Source organism: Sander lucioperca, chromosome 13 (assembly GCF_008315115.2).
Source record: "Sander lucioperca isolate FBNREF2018 chromosome 13, SLUC_FBN_1.2, whole genome shotgun sequence".
NCBI classification, from domain to species: Eukaryota; Metazoa; Chordata; class Actinopteri; order Perciformes; family Percidae; genus Sander; species Sander lucioperca.
Window position 1 is genome coordinate 17728394 of NC_050185.1, and position 19501 is coordinate 17747894.

The following is a 19501-nucleotide window of genomic DNA, read 5'->3' on the forward strand; positions in this document are numbered from 1 at the left end:
GGCCATGTTGAGGTCAGAGGTCAGGGGCAGCAACATAACAGGCCCTCTGATCAGACACTTCAGTCAATGCCCGTTGTCTCTTTATCCACTCAGCCTGGCACTACATCTCCAGTACAATGTCACTGTGATCCAAACTCCTAGTTTATGAAAATCCCACTGCACATCATATTTGAGGGGTAGCAGGAAGAAGTGATTTTTGTGCTGAGGTCACTGAAGGAAAGATGATGAAGCTTTTTCTGAGACAGAGCAGGTGTTGCTGCACAATATCTTTACTTACCTCCTCGGCTGAGAGCGGCGGTCATCCTCCCCACTACCGGACTCCTGAAGAGGTCAAATGAGAAAATTACATTTACTAATGTGTAATAAAGCACATGATTTGACTTTCAACAATTGAGCTTGGAGATAGGGACACAACATAACATTAAAATCAACATATTATTTGGATGTTGTAGCATTACAATCATTGCATATATATCCAAAATCCCACTCTTTTAGACATTTTATCTAGAATCTTTCATTTTGAATGTGTTTTTATAATTCATTTTGATCATCTAATTGAGTATAACTCAATTTACATCACAATATTATTATTTAAAAAGATTACATACAAGCTATTAACAGCAATGTCAAAACATTCCTCTTAGAAGTTATTTTTTGCTAAAGCAGGAAATAGCTGATACTGTATGTATAAGCATAATTTTGATCTTGTAGAATTTAATAGATTTTATGATGCTCTGTAATGGACTGTAACTTCTTTTCTAAAAGTGCATTATTATTAAAACTAATTTATATATATATATATATATATATATATATATATATATATAAGTACTGTGCAAAGGTTTTAGGCAGGTATGAAAAAATGCTGTAAACTAAGAATGCTTTCAAAAATGGAAGTGTTAATACTTTATTTTCATCAATTAACAAAATGCAGTGAATGAACAGAAGAGAAATCTAAATCAAATCAATATTTGGTGTGACCACCCTTTGCCTTCAAGACAGCATCAATTCTTCTAGGTACACTTGCACAAAGTTTTTGAAGGAACTCGGCAGGTAGGTTGTTCTAAACATCTTGGAGAACTAACCACAGATCTTCTGTGGATGTAGGCTTCCTCAAATCCTTCGGTCTCTTCATGTTATCCCAGACACACTCAATGATGCTGAGATCAGGGTTCTGTGGGGGCCATGCCATCACTTCCAGGACTTCTTGTTCTTCTTTACTGAAGATAGTTCTTAATGACCTTGGCTGTATGTTTGGGGTTGCTGTCCTGCTGCAGAATACATTTGGGGCCAATCATACGCCTCCCTGATGGTATTGCATGATGGATAAGTATCTGCCTGTATTTCTCAGCATTAATCCTGACCAAATCTCCAACTCCATTTGCAGAAATGCAGCCCCAAACCTCCACCATGCTTTACCGTTGCCTGCGGACACTCATTATTGTACCACTCTACAGCCCTTCGGCGAACAACCTGCCTTATGCTACAGCCAAATATTTCTATCATCAGTCCAGAGCACCTGCTGCCATTTTTCTGCACCCCAGTTCCTATGTTTTCGTGCATAGTTGAGTTGCTTGGCCTTGTTTCTATGTCGGAGGTATGGCTTTTTGGCTGCAACTCTTCCATGAAGACCACTTCTGGCCAGACTTCTCCGGACAGTAGATGAGTGTACCTGGGTCCCACTGGTTTCTGCCAGTTCTGAGCTGATGGCACTGCTGGAAATCTTCCGATTTCGAAGGGAAATAAGCTTGATGTGTTTTTCATCTGCTGCACTAAGTTTCCTTGGCCAACCAATGCGTCTACGATCCTCGTTCCCTGACTTTTTGCAAGTGTACCTATAAGAATTGATGCTGGTTTGAAGGCAAAGGGTAGTAAACACCAAATATTGATGTGATTTAGATGTTTTTTTTGGTCGCTCACTTTGCATTTTGTAAATTGATAAAAATAAACAAAAAATATTGGAATTGGAATTGGAAATTGATTTATTTGAAACAGGGACAATAAACAAATAAACATTAAACTTGTTAAAACAAGAGAATATGTCTTGGGCCAGGTTATAGCAACAATTGCTAATTTCCACCTGTAGTCCCTATTTTTTGAAAGCATTCTTAGTATACAGCTTTTGCACAGTACTGTGTGTATATATATATATATATATATATATATATATATATATAGCCCACCTTCAAATCAGTGAGACCATAATCAAAAAACAAGTAGTGAGACAAAATATAAATGAATAAAGTCCCACTGTAAAACAAAAGAGTAGCTTGTGCATTTCCAAACTCACAAGAACACACACATATACATGCACAAACACATTAAAAGTGCAACCAGCATCCAGCACAGTATTCAGTACTGCTGGAGCAGAGAGCAGCGGTGCAGAGAGACGGGGGTAAGCAGAGTTCAGCTTCAACTCAATTCGCGCACTCTCCAGGAAAATGACCTCAGTCTGTTTTTAAGGTGTGGCCGGTGAGAGAATAACACATTCACACATAAAAACAAGCAGGGAGATGAGGAAGAGAGAATAATTGACAAATCCAAATCACATTGTGGAATATGAAGCTTTGCTAAATGAGAGGGCTAAGGATTAGTGGCAGATTAACACCTGGCACTTATCGTGCAGGGACTGGTACTTATCTTGTTTACACTGTATGTAGGCTTTAACAAAATTACAAAACCATTAAAAGCTTCATAAAATAAACAAGTGGATGACAGGTTGATGAGCACAGACAAAAAGATAAACTTGTGCAGGGCTGCCTCCATGTGTTTTGCTCTGACCGAAGCTGATAATATGGATGAAAAATCAAATCACAGTACTTCTTTTTTATCTGTGAATGCACAACAATGTTTAATGTAGCCAATGAAAATTGTGTGCAATGTATATGTGTATTTATTTTTCGGGTGCGAGTGTGACACAGTATAGAATTGTTAAGTTTTGGACTTATTGTTAAAGCAAAGTAGGGAAGGGTCTGGATACCAAAATGTACTGCCAGATCTTGTGACACTGTTGCAGAACCTCTCTCAGCCACAATATCCAAATCAGGTTTTCAATGTAGGCTCTCCAACTCAATAGCACAAGAGGTATTTCAAAAAAGATCTTGGATTGTTGAACACCTCGTGTAAAGTATGTGACGCTGGAACCAATGTGTCCAAGTAAAGCAACCATGAGAATGAGTAAGGGGATATCTCTGAAAAAAATATTTTCATTAATTTGTACTATAAACTACATAGTAGTGGAGTTTATATTTTAGGTTGCTAGATTCGACAGAGTTTCAGCTGTTGTGTCCTACATTGTGACATATTACCCAAACTTTGTTTGGATGAGAAAACACACTCAGATTTTACATATATGGAAATGTGAGAGGGTTTTTCCAAAGCTTATGGAAATGTGTAGTCTGAATGTGCAGGCTGGGCAGGGATCTGCAAGACAGGAGACAAGTCTGTGCTGCACTGGGAGTCACAAGATACAGCATAGAGTCACCGGATTAAAACTAGTATAGGCTTCTCCCCTAAAGGCAAAACGTTTAGTACACTGTGTGTGTTTTCCTAACAGACACTCTTATTACGAAGCCGACAAACACTAGTGAGGCTGGACAGGTCCAACATAAGGTTCAAGTAAAGATGGTGGAGAAAAAACAGCTAGCAGGCACCTCATGAGAGACTTTACACAAGACTACACACCACACACCACACACACGCACGCACGCACGCCTGTGCAATGCGTTATCACTGTATGTGTGTGCGGGTTGCAACTTGAAAGCATATTTCCACAAGAAGACGCTTCACATCCGTCACCACCTCTGTCTGCCTCACCTTGCTAAATTACACATACTGTATGCATATCTTCTTCCTCTACTTTTAAAGCTCCTGTTGTGATGATAGTCTTTCTGGCTCGCCATCACATCTCTAACATAGATCAGTCAAAGGATAGAAACTATATCTAACTCATTTACTTTGACTTCTTACTAAGTTTGTCGACTCAAAAATATCAATACTTTGATACTTTTTCCGATACCACCTGTTTAAAACAAGTACAATCTCCATTAATTATACATGCGATTGTATAGAACGTAACAAAGCAATAAAAAAACAGATCTACAATCAGATGTTCAACCCAAGGCTGCACAGATTAAACAACATTAGTGAAAACAAAACAAAAAATACTTACATAATATTAATAATAATACCAGCATAAAGAATGTGTGTTTAAAATTCTGGTATTGTGACAACCTTACTTTGTACTCCTTGATGCTGATTGCTACTGATGTTGACAATCTAAACATTGTTGTTTCATCTACTCTTGTATATAGTTTGAGTCGCTCTGGATGACAGAACTAATTACCTAAAATGTGTGTGTGTGTACAAAGCAAGACAGTTATCCTTATGCCTACTAGCAGAACCTGTTATACTCAGAGAATACAAAAGGTTTGAAGAATACGGTCCCTTTCAAGACCACAGTCCTCAAAAATAGTTTGTGACTGACATTCTTGGTAAAAAAAATAACTTGACAGCGGTTTGTAATTTGGGACATAGTTAAGGAAAGTATCACATTTTAACCCACACATTTTAATCTTCTACTGGGTTCAACATGCAAGGAAACAGAGGAAACCGTCGTTTCTTATTGTGCCGCATTTTTGGTCAACCAGTAATTTGATTTTACTGTATGGTTGGGAAATATGCAAACACATACTGTGTGAAGCAAGACAAAGTTGTCAACAATTAAAGATTTTGCTATAATGTTTATATTCACTAATACAGTGATAGTTATCCCTTACATGTTTTAGGCCATTGTGGGCAGAGTTGCAAATAAATGAGTAGGACTGCCTTATGACATCGGATTTTTTAACTTGATTTGTCAGGTATTCAATTAAAAACACTGCTAGTGTCTAGTCATTTCATCCATGAACACTTTATCACCATATAGCCTATATATCAATGTCACAATTTAAATGTATATATACATAAACCTTGATACTGGATTTTTTTTCATATTGGCCACTCACATCTTCCTGTTAATTTAATATACCCATATTATAGAAGTTACGTACAGTAACATTGCCTAATCAACCAGCACTGGGAAGAACAGCAGATCAACATTTAACACTCCACTCTGACGAAGAAAAGGACGACTCAATTGAAGAAACGCTGTTGACAACATGCACAGCGGAACTGACACAGGAATGAAGTTGTGTGAAACAGACAGAGAACGGCATTAGAATAGGACACACAGAGGGTATGCTTGTATATAACTTCCTGATTGTCTGGCGGGATTCCCTGCTTCTGTAAAAACAAGACAACGCAGAGAGAATAGCAACAGGAAAACCACCTGCTCCTCTGCTTTGCATGGGTACATGCCTGCCTGCCTTCACACACACACACACACACACACACACACACACACACACACACACACACACACACACACACACACACACACGAAAAGAGAGGCAGGCAGCGAGGCACGTAGAGAAACGTGTATGCAGACAGGAAAGAATCGGGAGATAGTCTGGGGAGGATAAAGACAAACTGTGTTTACATGTAAACACGGTTGTTGACGTGTCTTTCTCACGCAAGTTGACGCGATAACGCAAGAGTAAATACCCGCATTCATGCGTGTCACAAGGCGCTTATTACGAGCGGATGCATGATATCATTCTTGGTAGACAGCTTAAATACAATTTTGCAACTAACATCCATTAGTTAGCTAGCAGTATAATTTGCTGTCACATTGGCTAACAGATAAACCTAACAATTTCCACCACACTATCGATGAAAGTCAGTAACGTTAACGGTTAATAACGTTTGCGTTAACTGCCAGTTGAATCTTTGAACTCGCGGAACTTAAATGTGCATAACAGTTACAGGAACCAGAGTGAGTGGAGACAGAAGGGGAAGCTGTCCTTTGCTCGAAGGCTAGTTTTCAAACAGCAATAACAAAACATTTCGCGAGTAACGACACTATTAATGTAACTGAAAATGATGAGCAGCTATGTTTCACGCATGCGCAGGAGTACAAAGGCCATGCACTTTATGACAGTCCGCAGCCGACAAAAAGACAGCGGAAATGAAGCTTCAAATCGCCTTTGATAGCAAAGAGACTTGGGTTTGGTGGTGGTGACAGTGGTAGTGGAGGAAGGTTCAATAAAGACAGCTCTTACCGAAACACAGGGGCTGGAGCTGGTGCTGGGGGTCGGTGAACGCTGCACGGTAACCAGCGCCATTCAGCGACCGGGAAGCGGACACCTGAGATGAAGCAACAACGGCGAGACGAGCATAATTGATTTGAGGGCGAGAAACCCCAGCTGAACCCGGGTTGTTGGTCTTCTCTTGTTTTTCCTTGCTCCTTCTCTCTGACCGTAGTCTATTTGACTAGCTAGCTACTCCCCGGCTGTTTCCTCTGTCAGCGCCACCTGCGCATGCGCAACTAGCTTGTCAATCCCGATTAACCGTATGTGTGCTGGACGAAAACAAAGCAGCTATGAGTAACGTTAGTATCTCTCAAACAATAAATCTGCCGCTACTGTTTTAGTGGTGTCATGTTAAGATGAGTAAATATTGACCTCCGTTGTCATCGTCACCCTACAAAAATTACATTCAGAAAATATGCCTTAAAATGGTTACGTTCGGGGACTTGCGAGACACAAATCTTTAAAAAAAAAAAAAAGGTCAAAATCGATGATGTAGCCTGACTTTTAGTCCCCAGTATTGGTAAGTTAAAAAAAACAAAAAAAAACACTGGATCCACATTATCCACGATGCAACTGATGTCTCTAGACCAGACTGGCACATCCAGACTCCAGGTACTTTGCAAAATGTCAAGGCTGTGCCCTTTTTGGGGGGACACAAAACCTTAGATCCTATAGATGTCAATGCAATTTGACACGTGTTTGTATTAGAATTTTGACAACTTTGTATGCATGTATTTCTTGTTAAACAAACGGTTGTTTGATAGACATATATTTAATAATAATTATTTTCTGCCAAGTGATGCCGGTCTGGTCTAAGCCTAAATGATCATGTCTTTCAAAATGCACGCCCCGTTTGTAACTCAGGCTTTTCATTTCCTTTTCAAGATTTTAAGTCTTCAAGCCCAAACCAACATAATCCTGATGACATCTGATGACTTTGAAAAGATTTCTACAGAGCCATAGAATCCATTAAATAAGTGTTTTGACATGCTGAGTAGTAGCCTACTCCTCATGGAAAAAACTGATCTTGATGTATACATGTCTTTACCAACTATTATTATGCATACTATCAATTTAATGCATAGATACTAAGCCCAGATGTGACCAAGTCAGCTTTCCCAAGTCACTTTCAAGTCTTGAGACATAAGTTAATACCCAAGTCTAAATGAAGAAAACCAAACTTATTGTTTAGGAACCTTATGAAGTAGTCTTTTCTGTATTTTTTAAGTGTGAGTTAAATCTCAAGTCACTAGAGCTTAAGTCAAGTCAGTTCCTCAATTATTTTCTTCTCAAGTAAATAACTTCAATTAAAAAAGGTATCTCTGCATCAGCCTCGAGAGTCAATGTGTCAATTCTAAGCATGAAATAAAAAAATAAAATAATGTGTAGGTTTACTGTACAATATCCATATAGAGTGTATATAATGTTCATGCACTGGTTTAAGAGAGTTAGTCTAAACCTGTGGCTGCATTTCAGAAAAGAAGAGAGGCCTGTCTTATAGGTTATCAGCCAGAAGTCATATGATCTCTACATATGTGTATGAGTTTCAGTGAAGTGGGTGCAGTAGCCTACTGACCAAGGGAAAACATCAGGTGATATTTTATGACTGCTGAAGTGTAGCATGCCTGTCTGAATTTGCACTGCTAAACCGTTTTCTTCATGAGGGCACAGATCAGGGAAAGCAGCAACCATAGGCTACCAGAAAACCACACACTCAAATGTGTGTCAACAGCACATGTAATACAGCCCAAATACCAATGTGTGCAGGTATGCACAGATGCACCAGAACTTCCACTTTCATTACAGCTCATGTACAGCCTGGTTTTGCTTTCCTTTCCTGCTACACATACATAATACTATCAGACTGAATTGCCAAAAATGGTCTGGAGCCAGGCTAACCCAATACACGATGATTCAAATAATTCACGCATTGGCTTGTTGTCCTTAGCAGTGTTTTTTTCTAAATCATAGGGAGAATGTGCCTCTCAGTTATTGATATAAAAAAGGTATTTGTTCAGTCCCTTTATATTTTTCACCTTAACCTTACCATTTATAGTGTATATCCTTATTTATAGTGTCTATCCTTCTGACAATCTACCATTCCATTTATCCACGCATAGTTCATTTTATCACCACACTATCCATTTATACGTCCATCAGGCAGCTTTAGTCGTTCTGTTTGTACCAGGGATTAACAGTGAGGCCAGAGATGAGATGGAGATTACGACAGAGATAATGGTGTTTGGATTTAGAGTCACTCAGAGGAGGCAGTGGGAATTTAAAGCTGCAACTTTAATCACAGGTGAGCCATGTGCTCTCTGATCTAAGAGAATGACTTACACCAGGTTTAGAACAGAGCAGTCGACAGCATTGAAAATAACAAATGACATGAGCGAATAACATGAAATGATAGCAGTTTCTGATGTTGCCTCTCCAGTAAGAATAGCAGACTCGCCACCATTCCTCCCAGTATTCTCTAACCCTATATCTTTCGTGTCTCACTTTGCTGCTACATGATGTGTGGTTGAAGGAACAGAATACAAATACATGTAGATCTATTATAAGCTTTGGTTTCTGGTCATTGTAACCAGATACCTACCTGTTTTTGTAATCTAACTTTACTGTAAGGGCACACTATTGATATCTTCCTTTGTATTTTTGTAGTTTATTGTTTGTTTGTTTTTCCCCGAACCGAGCGATACTGATCAATGCATTTGGAGCAATAGCGCCATCTGTTGGTAATATAAACAATACCTTTGTCATTTTTCACATACAGTCTATGATTTTAACGGGTGGCACAGTGATCTGTGGTAGGCTAATATGCTTTTAATATCACGGTATTTTAGTTATTTTCTAATACTGCAAAAATCAGTTATAATTCCTTATTTTTACAATGGATAATTCACATTTTGTTCATCACGGTCACTTCTAACGTTATCTGTCAATGGAAGTCCGCACATTCGCAACAGGCTGACAAACCCATATTTAGTGATTAGCAAAAACAATTACGGCCAAATTTATAAATATCGGTCTTGTGTTTGTGGTAGCTGTACTCACATGGCTGCTGAAGTGAAAACCTAGCAGAAGTGAAAACCTAGCAGAAGTTGTTACGTATGACTTTACTACAATATGTATCGAATCTGTCGCACCCGTTCATTCCATAATACATCCATGGTTCATTCACAGTCAGAGCAAGATGGCGGTCCCTACAAAGCAGTAAGTTGCAAACAAGCTAAGGTGGTTATACTACTGTGTGATTTACATTGAACGACGACTGTTTCACTTGGCTGGCGTTGTAGTTATAGTTATAATAAATAACTTACTTAACTGTAGCAGCCATGGTGTTACCGCTTGTGGTGATTTGTGAAAACGGTGCCTCCTGCAGCTAGCTAGTTTTACGATATGCTAACGTTGTGCAAATCTCGCTTATAAAGCAGCAAGTTAAGGTTTAAAAACAAGGTACCGTTTTGTTCGTATCTTTTCATTTATTTGTCAACTTATCCTTCATTTTACCAGAAATACCGCTGCATTTATTGGATGTTTGCCCCACCAAGCAATGACACACTGTCCCGAAGAGTTTCATAGCTAACGTAAACGTTAATCATTCAGACAGTAGCTAGTTAACAAACGTAACTCATTTGGTAGATATCGCGAGGTTTTAGGCGTTTATTATTTCTCTTTTAGGTGCATAAGGTATTGCACTATGAAAAGTGCGCTTAACCTAAAGTTTGCAGAAAGTCGCCTGTCTTATAAACAAGTTAAAACCATCTTATAAATAGTGCGTTGTGTTTATTTCTGAGATAAACTCTATCAATACCATCATGTAAAATACATGGTAATGTTTCTGAATGCAGTTTCTAATCCTCGCTATCTAGATATATACATCCTCAAAAAAGTATAAAACGCTTTCAAGTAATTTGCTGTTCCTCCAAATGGCTTCTTTAGTGTCGGTGCTTTTGCATTTGTCCAAGAAGAGATACCTTTTCTTGAAGAACGACTTGCAGGTGAAATACATGTATATGTTACAAAGCCTTGTTGTCTGATTGTGCACAGGTACGGGCTGATCTTGTCACAGAAGAAAGGACTGTCAAAGACCCTGCAGAAACACTCAGTGTTCGAGGATGACTCAGATGATGAGGTGGGTAAACGTATAGTTATGTTAAAAGCAGGGCAATGTAATCTGTCTCTCGTCAATGTATGTGTTTTAGGTATTTTCACTATTATGGAAACTAAACAGATTTCTGTAAAAAAAGAAGAAAAAAAGAGCCCCTTCAGGTATTGGTTGGCATTTTAGCAGACTTCTGTCCAAATATACTAAATATATTTTGTTATGTTCCTCAGACCACAGTTGGGGAGAGTCTACAGAAAGAAGCTGACAAAAAGAAGATGATGAAGCAGGTGGGAGGAAGGATATGTAACTTGAGTCCACCTAAAACTATTTTACATTCTTCTTTTTTAATTTATTTTTAAAAACAGTCGTTCCTCTGTGATTTACATTTCTCTGGTCTTTTTCTGTCTCTCTCTCTCGTTCTCTCTCTCTGTCTAAAGACACGTTTGGAGATGCACAAGGCCCTGGAACAGGACAGCACTGTATATGACTACGATGCTGTGTACGATGACATTCAAAAAGAGAGACTTGAGAGCAACAAAAAAATTCTAGGAGGCACTGACAAAAAGGTAATCTCATTTATGTTGAACACTCGCAAAGCTGTATTTGTCATTACTGGGATTTCAGAATGATCTAATGGTTAGAAAGACCGTCCAGCATGCACTCTGCTAAAATATATTGGAGCAAGACATTGATTCCCTGTAGAGCTGCTAAGGCTGGATAGCATGTGTAACTTAATCATAAATCTGACTAGTTCATGTACTGTTAATATGTTGACCTGCCTTTTTAATTTTGCTGTCATTTTGTTAATGTTGCTGTTTTCTGATATTGAGACAGCCTACTGGTGAACTTCCTCATGAACATTAATTAAATTTTTTATTTTTTTTTGTCTGTGTCTCTTTATTACAGCCAAAGTATATCCACCAGTTAATGAGAGCAGTCGAGGACCGAAAGAAAGAACAGGAACGGAGGGAAGAGAGGAAGATCCAGAAGGAAAGGGAGAAAGAGGGAGAGCAGTTTGCAGATAAAGAAGCTTACGTTACCTCCGCCTACAAGCAAAAACTGCTAGAGCAGAAGGAGGAGCAGGAGAGAGAAAAAAGAGAAGCAGCGATTGAAGGTTAGACCGATACTCTACAACTGTTTTTAGGCTGCAGGCAGATAAGATTTTGTTGTGATATGGGGAGACGTGGAACTCCAGACGTTTCAAGCAACATATGAATGTAGCTTACATTGGATTTGTCCATAGCAACTTTATGTAATCCTTAAGCAATCTGGATGTTGTAAAAACAATTTGTGCAGCCAGTATGAAAAACGCCTAATAATGTTTCCAATATTTTATTGAAAGCAGAAAAAGTTCAGGAAAGTAACTTAACTTGATTCCTTCAATAAATGTATTGAGCCTATTGGCTTTGGCGAAGTATCTTCTTCCTCAGGGCACACAAAGCATGACTTGAAAAGAGACTTTAAAATGTTGTGGAAAAGAGGCCACTTTATATAAAATCTATGTTTGAATTATTTTTGTTTTGCTTAGCGGCTTTGGACGTGAAGAAACAAAAAGACCTGAGCGGCTTCTACCGGCACCTGCTGAATCAGACTGTAGGAGAGGAGGCGATACCGGATCGCTCAGCAAACAAGTCAGTAAGAGCTCCGCATTACTTGCTCATCCATAAACACAAGAAGCACATACATACTTTTTAAAAAGCATTCTGAGCCTTTATTTGTATCTCTCTGTTCCTGCTTCCACAGAGCTCAAAACTCAAAGGTTTCAAAAGACACAGAGAGGACTTCACCTGTTGCCTCCTCTACGTCTCACGACAATATCCCAAGTTCATGCAGCGACAGTGAGGAGGGGCATGAGCAGAAGTCTGGGTTTAGCAAGCCTGGGGCAGGCTCTGCACACTCAAAACGCCAATACAGACAGAGGTCGCCTTCATCAGGGAGCGGAGAGGAGAAGGAGAGAGAGAAGGAGCGAGACAGACCTAAGAAGAGCCACAGAGATCAAGACAGAGACAGAGGACGGGACAGAGATAGAGACAGAAACAGGGGAAGGGAAAGAGATGACAGGCACGGGGGAAGAAGAGACGACAGGGATATAAGGAAAGACAGGGACAGAGACAGAGACAGAGGCAGAGAAGATGACAGAAGCAGAGGCAAGGATACAGACAGGGAGAACAGGCATGGGAAGAGGGAGAGGAGCCCTAAAGAAAGAGAGAGGGATAAGAATGGGGAAAGAGAGAAGAGGAGGAATCCAGATGAAGACAGGCGCAAGGACAAAGATCAGGAAGACAAGGAAAAAAAGAAGGAAGCAGAGAAGGAGAAGGCAGTGAAGGGGGAAGAAAAAGATCCAGAAAAGAAGGAAGCAGTCGGAGAACACGGAACGGAAAAAGAAGAACCGAAACAGGAAGGCGAAGAGAAAGAGGAAATAGAGGAGAAGGCAAACAAGTTTGCAAAGCGCAGCACGGATCACACTGTGAGTTCGGCGAGAGACAGGTATTTGGCAAGACAGATGACACGCTCGACCTGTAAGACTTATATAGAAAAGGAGGAGGACTGAGAGCTGTGCAGCACACAATATTCATCTTAATATAGAGGGTAATGTAATGTCTTTCCTTTTGAACAAATCCCTTGAAAAGACTAACGAGTTAGTTTCTTCTTCTGTCAATACTTTCTGATTTGCCCTGTTACTTGAGCCTATTTGGTTCTACTGAAGATGTTTAAGAACATTCCTCAAACAGGAGTAAATAGTGCATTTGTTGTGGACTATATTCAGATACTTGTTAGTAGGAGGAATTCTAGTCTTTTCATGGGATTTGTTAACAATAAGAAAAATATTGAATATTGCCATTCTTATCCTGTAACTGCTGACTCCACCAGTTACTGCAGTGAGTGGACATATTCAAACAGTAGAGCGTGCTCATGGTCTGTCTTTTGCACTTGAATTGATGGATTTGATTTATTATTGTGAAATAAGAACACTGACTTGTAAATATGAGTTTTGACAGAGTCCCTTGTAACATCTGCACAGGAATGAGTGTAATTTGTCTTATTGCTTGGTTTGGAAGACTTGTGGAAAGACATATGAGCCAGTGATATTGTGTTTGATGGCTTTTGTTTGAGTCTTTCTCATGTAGACAGTGATGAGTTAATAAAATCATTTTTGGTCCACAGTTTCTTCTCTTGCTTCCTGTTTGTTTGCCATCACTACATGAAGTTTGATGTTAAAATGTGTACTACAATTAAGATTTGTGCTCATAATTCAGAAGGTAACAACGTTAATTACCCATTTAATCACAGAAGGGGGTTACATGCTTTACAGGTTTTGCACAGGAAGGCATCAATTCTATATAAGGTTTGATTGGAGGAATCTGCTCCTGTGTTAGCTTTGGTCTAGTTGAACATGGAGGCATTGGACCACTGAAACAAAAGAAAAGGCAGTTTATAGAATTGTTAGTCTTTAATGGTTTTAACTAGATAGATACTTTATTGATCCCCACAGTATTTTTTTCTGCACAGAATGGGCCACATACAGTGGTGGAATGTAACTAAGTACATTTACTGAAGTATTTTACTGTCATTTTTTTATGTTATGCTATTGGATACTGCGAGAACATTTTATTTTGGAGGGAAACTTACTTTTTACTCCACTACATTTAATCAACAGCTTTATCTACAAGTTACTTTAGAGATTTCACACAAGACATGGTGTGCTCCATAATATGCACTGTAAACAGTGTATAACACAATTAAACTGACTACAACAGTAAAATGCTATTTATACATAACTGCATTGGTAATACTAATCTTGTCTTTACTTTTGTTACTTTACATACAGTTTACTTATAATACCACATACTTAAGGGTCAATGCAGCAGAATTTGTATTTGTATATTGCAGTATTGCTATATATGCTTGTTGGGAAAGTATGAAGATTACATGGCATTAAGTGGAAATAGACTTGCCTCCTCCCAGGTCATGTGGATCACTCCATCTGATGATTTGTCCTTGATCACATCTGTAAAGGAAACAAACCAAGAATATCATATTTTTTGAATGCAACGTAAGTGTAAGACACATTTTGATATGGAGAAATACTCTATAAGCTATGTTACGGTCCACTGTTGAAATCTGCAAACTCAAATACAAACTTGAGTTTGCAGATTTAAGGATTCAAGAGGGATTTAGTTCTTTAGCCCCAACTGCCTTCTTCATTCTGAACAATTAAAAGCCTAATTTCTCACTTGACATCTTGTCCAGGCGTAACATGAGAGTGATGAAGGTTTGAGAAGCCTGAATAACGAAGTCATCAGCCTCACCAAGCCGTCGTTCGCGTTCATTCCTGGTGCACACACAAGGAGAAAGTTACAAGTACTCCAGTTACAAACGTGAATATGAAGTGTGTTCCCCTTTCTTTTATTGGGGGTGGTTTATTATTATGTGTTAATTCTATTTAAATTGGTAAATAGTGTTTACTGCTGTAAGAGGTGACCTTAAATATGCAGTAGGTAAGACTTATAAAACTAACTTTCTGTCATATATGTTCCAGTAGAACTACATAAAGCAGGTAATTTAAAAAAAAGAATCTGGCTCCTCTGACACCACCTACAGCCTGTAGTGTGATTTGCAAAAATCCACAGCTCCCTGTTCAGATTCACCAATCAAGGCCAGGGGGGATGTCTAACTGCGTGTCAATCACTTGGTCAGGCACACGCATTCATTCTCCCTTGTGGGGGAAGGGACTTAGGAGACCGTTTTGGGCTTTAGCAGAAAGGGGGGGAGGGACTGAGAAGTTGTCGATGTTCAAATTTTTTGGCTAAATCCTGGATCTTCACAATCCTACTACAGCACCTTTAAGTGACGTTTAAAGGCGCCCATAAATTTAAAAAAAAATATTACTATTTACCTGCAGCCTCAATTGCCTTCTGGAGCTCATAGTCGGACAGGGATCCACTCTTATTCAAATTGGAGCGATGAAACAGTTTCTGCAAAAACAGATTCAACTACATTTAGAGAGCACTTTAAACTTGTAAGTTAGTTTTTAGTATTATTAACTGCACATCAGAGACATTTCTTGTTTCTTGGTGTTGAGTATTTTGTTGCATCTCTTCATGATAATTTCAGACACGGCACAAGTCCATCAACTTGAGTGTGCATGATGCCATCTATTGGCTCTAACTGTTTGAGCTACAGTTTCATAATAACATACATAACACAACATAACATACTGACAAACCATGTATACATTATTCAAAATGGTAAATGGTCTGTAAATATTTATCTCATCATGAATTCATGCATTATAGATGACTTACTACAGATTTATGATATATATATATATATATATATATATATATATATATATATATATATATATGTGTGTGTGTGTGTGTGTGTGTGTGTGTGTATGTGTATGTAATGAATTATTTATTTATCATTTATAGGTGCATTTAAAGTGTTTGTTAACAATTAGTTGAACATCAACTAGAGGGTTTTAATGACTTTTTTAAGGAGTGTTATTATACATTGCTCCAGCATCCATCATGGTGTCATCCCTCCATCTCGGCCTCTGCCTTAGAGTAGACTGTGATGACGAAGTTTGTGACCTTGTTGTTTTTATACGTGGAGGGAATGATCAAGTACTTTCCTTTCTCCAAACTGTGAAACTCGACCAGTTCTCTTGACTTGTTGAACTCACTTTGTTTTAGAGGTTGCTCTTACTCGAAGAGTGAATATGGAAGTCGCCCTTTGGGTGCCTGCAAATATTATAAATAGGATACTTCCTTTTATCTATGTAGGCTTGAATGTATGTATGCCCATGATTTTTTTCTTTAATACAAAAATATGTATATAAATGATTCTTTGTTTACCTCTGATGGCACCTGTTTAGAATAAAGGATGAGGATATACGATTAGATACTTTGCCATGTATGTTATCAATAAAACACATTACAGTTATCAACAGTTATCTGTTAGCTACTAATTTCAATTGACATGTATAAAAGGTATAGAAATGTGCAATGGACTCACTAGTAAACAATTATCTGGAAGATGGCGAAAGAACATTACAATAAAGTTGTAAAATATACTTTGCCATGTATGTTATCAATAAAACACAACAAAATTGCAGACAAGTGAACATGAACACACCACTGACCTTGTAGATGGTGAACCCAATGGTCTGATATACAACTTTGTTGCGATGTTCTTCATCAGGCTTCTGCAGCAGAGACAGTAAGACGTTCTTGCCCCCCTTGTTCTCCTTCACTGTGAGGCGGTACTGCCGATTTGTTCACAACTTCTCTGAGGATAAGTATGAGGGAGTACAGCACTTTTTTTCTTTATTTTCCTTATCAGCCTTAGTTTTTTTTAAGATTTCCAATTGTCCTTTGGCTAAGCCTCGTCTGAACAGTGATTGGATTTCTCCAAATTCAGAAATGGTTTGCATGAGCCTGTAGCATACTTCGTATATAAAGAGCTTGGAGGGTTGTGTTTTTTTTTTTGTCCTTGCAAATCCACAAGAGCAAATTTGTAAGAATGGATTAAACAGTATTGTTGTATGCTCCATCATCAAAATTGCAAAATTGCTACCTAGCCTATCACATAACTTAGGAAACTATTGATTGAGTTTTGCATTTAGCAGTTATCTGTTAGCTACTAATTTCAATTGACATGTATAAAAGGTATAGAAATGTGCAATGGACTCACTAGTAAACAATTATCTGGAAGGTGGCGAAAGAACATTACAATAAAGTTGTAAAAAAAGAGAAGAAGAAACATCCCTGTTCAGGTCTGGAACATCCACTGCGCGGGAGCCAAGATGCTTCTACATCACAGTGGCTCTGGTTTACACTCCAGCACCTCCAGTCAAAGTCATTCAGCCTTAGTTCTTCAGCAGAATGTAGCTTCAGTATATCATGTGCGTATATAAAATATGTTTTACATGGTTCTCATTTTAAAATGAGTCAGCTGGACAAATTAGAAAGTTATCTTAAGAGTGAGTTTTTAACGAGAGTTACAGATGTAAGTAAGGTTCTATGAATTCTTGAGGACCGCCAGAGTTCATTGTCACTTGGAGTCTTGACGAGAAGATTGTGCAGGAGACAACTGCTGGGTGCCATGAGGTTGCTTGCATCACACAGGTCACACGTGTGTCTTTGTTGGTGTTATGTATCAACCTCCTGCACATACGTCTCTGGGGTTCATCCAGAATTCATAGAACCTTCGTTGCATACGTAACTATTGTTTTTTTAATTTTATTTGTTTACCTCTGTCTGAAATCAAGGACCTTTTGTTTTAAAACTTACTTAATCTGGGGTCTGATGAGGATATGTTACTCAAACTGGCCTTCCTGGATGGAATTTCATGTCTCACCCATATTTGAAGCATGTCCCCGCCAACTCAGCTCTCTGCGTTGTTTTAACATAGATAAATTAAAGCTTAAACCTCACCTGTGTCACTACGGGACCCAGCAGATTTTCCAGCGGCCTTCTTTTTGTAACCAATACCACTGCCAGGTAGCATCACCATCCACAGAGTTAGGGCTGTCGCAGAAGATGTCCATGTCTTGGAAATGCATTAAGTACAGTAATGCATAAGAATCAAAGTCAGCGCATACACTGACTAACTCAGTAGGACTTGTTTACCAAAGTAATTGAGCCTCAATTAAATTGCCTCAAATGCTGTACTTTACCCCTGGAGAGTCCCATATCCTCGCATAGTTTTGCACTGTACGGCTCTGTTCATTATATCCCAAAGGTCAGATGGGCTTTTGGACAGTGCATAGAGCACACCCCCACTGAAGTCCTTGAATGCCTCAGGTGGGTTGCCAGCGATCATGTCGCCATAAAATCCATTGTAAATAGTGCAAAGTAATATCAATATTTCCATCTTGAAAACACATTTCAAAACAAAAAGGATCCACTGTGATCATTTGCGTTCTTAGTTCACTGGCTGACAGAAAAGATGACTTCCCCTTGAAGTGAAATATCCCAGCGTAGTAATCCTTTAAGCTTTGATCCAGAGGCTCCACTTGTGCAATCAATGACTTACGAAGAGTCAAGGCTCCAATAGCTGAAAGAAACCAGCAATTGCCTGCAGGCAACCACATAGCACATTACAATAACTTCAGAGATTAAGGTAATCCTAATACCTTCAGTGGAAAGGCTTTTTGCCTGGGCTTTACAGTAAGTCACATTTTGCAAGATGTTTGCATACCAACTTCTCCTTGTGTGAAGTCAAGCCTGAAGTCCCATTCACAACAAATGACACATCAGGGTTAAGGTCCTATTAAAAGTCAGAGACGTGAATCTTTTCTTTCTAGAACGCCTATTTTACAGTTTAAGACAATAAATATGTTGACTTACGTGTGCTCTAAGCCACTCCACCTCACTGAGCTGCTCAGCTGTGACAACATCTGTAACAAGTTTTCCCAGAGAGTTGAGGTTTGCTGGGAAAGTGTCATCCTTAAATATGCTCCCTTCATTGAGGAGAGATTTCTTCAGCTGCTTATAGTCTTGGCCTTTAAATTTCACGGGGTTTGAAGGGCTGCCTACGCCTCCGTCCTCATAAAGGGAGTGAATCATCTTCACATAGGTGGATGTCATGTTAGGAGAGCAGTGGCAGAGGTGTCGGAAATCAGATAAACAGCAACTGGTTATCAGCATTGAAGCAAAACTGAATTTAGTAAATGAAGTAGAGTGGCATGCAAATACAGCATTTACCTATAAAGTTGGATCCTGGCAACAGTTGTGAAGTATAAACACAGTGTGACTGAAGAAGAAATCATGCAACTTATTTATACACATTGATTGCATAACATACATGCATCAGTCACAAGTACAGGCATGTGATTTGGCAGGCAGGTAAGGTCCAAAAAAGCAGAATATTATATGAAGTGTCTGCATCCACCAATGCCACACAAAATACCATCATGCCCTGATCATATCTACCTTCATATTTTATAATGCGTTTCATTTAACTAGTGGAACTTGCACGAAGCAATCATTCTACCTCTCTAGCATCGACACATAGGGCTCAATATTAAGCGTTTGTGGAGGGTAACTTTAGAAGATTTAAGGGTTTTTGATTTAGAACTATGCAATTCCACATCATATTGGACCACGTTCATTTTTATAGATATCACCCAAAAAGCTTAAAGACAAAACTTGCTATAGCTAAATTATTTTATTATATACACATATCACTG

At 38.8% G+C, this 19501-nt stretch overlaps 2 protein-coding genes across 2 annotated transcripts in view; one reads left to right on the forward strand and one right to left on the reverse strand.

The window, feature by feature from the left end:
- Positions 1-6421, reverse strand: part of ssh2b (slingshot protein phosphatase 2b) — a 28320-nt gene extending 21899 nt beyond the window's left edge. The window contains exons 1-2 of the mRNA XM_036008966.1: positions 6162-6421; positions 278-321 (exon numbers count right to left, since the gene is read on the reverse strand). Of these exons, the coding sequence (XP_035864859.1) occupies positions 278-321; positions 6162-6224 (107 nt within the window). The 5' untranslated portion in view covers positions 6225-6421. The remainder of the gene's footprint in view (positions 1-277; positions 322-6161) is intronic.
- A 2809-nt stretch (positions 6422-9230) lies between these two features.
- nsrp1 (nuclear speckle splicing regulatory protein 1) lies at positions 9231-13467 on the forward strand. Its single transcript, XM_031280859.2, has 7 exons — positions 9231-9407; positions 10245-10329; positions 10533-10589; positions 10740-10868; positions 11209-11416; positions 11831-11933; positions 12046-13467. Exons 1-7 carry the CDS (start codon positions 9388-9390, stop codon positions 12851-12853), a joined length of 1410 nt encoding a protein of 469 aa, XP_031136719.1. The 5' UTR covers positions 9231-9387; the 3' UTR covers positions 12854-13467.
- The last annotated feature ends 6034 nt before the right edge of the window (positions 13468-19501 follow it).

What these genes read in the sequence shown, in the direction of transcription:
- nsrp1 (XM_031280859.2), top strand. Translation starts at nt 9,388, where the DNA reads ATGGCGGTCCCTACAAAGCA. An exon ending in ATGGCGGTCCCTACAAAGCA is followed by an intron (nt 9,408 to 10,244) that starts GTAAGTTGCAAA and finishes GATTGTGCACAG; the next exon opens with GTACGGGCTGATCTTGTCAC. An exon ending in AGGATGACTCAGATGATGAG is followed by an intron (nt 10,330 to 10,532) that starts GTGGGTAAACGT and finishes TATGTTCCTCAG; the next exon opens with ACCACAGTTGGGGAGAGTCT.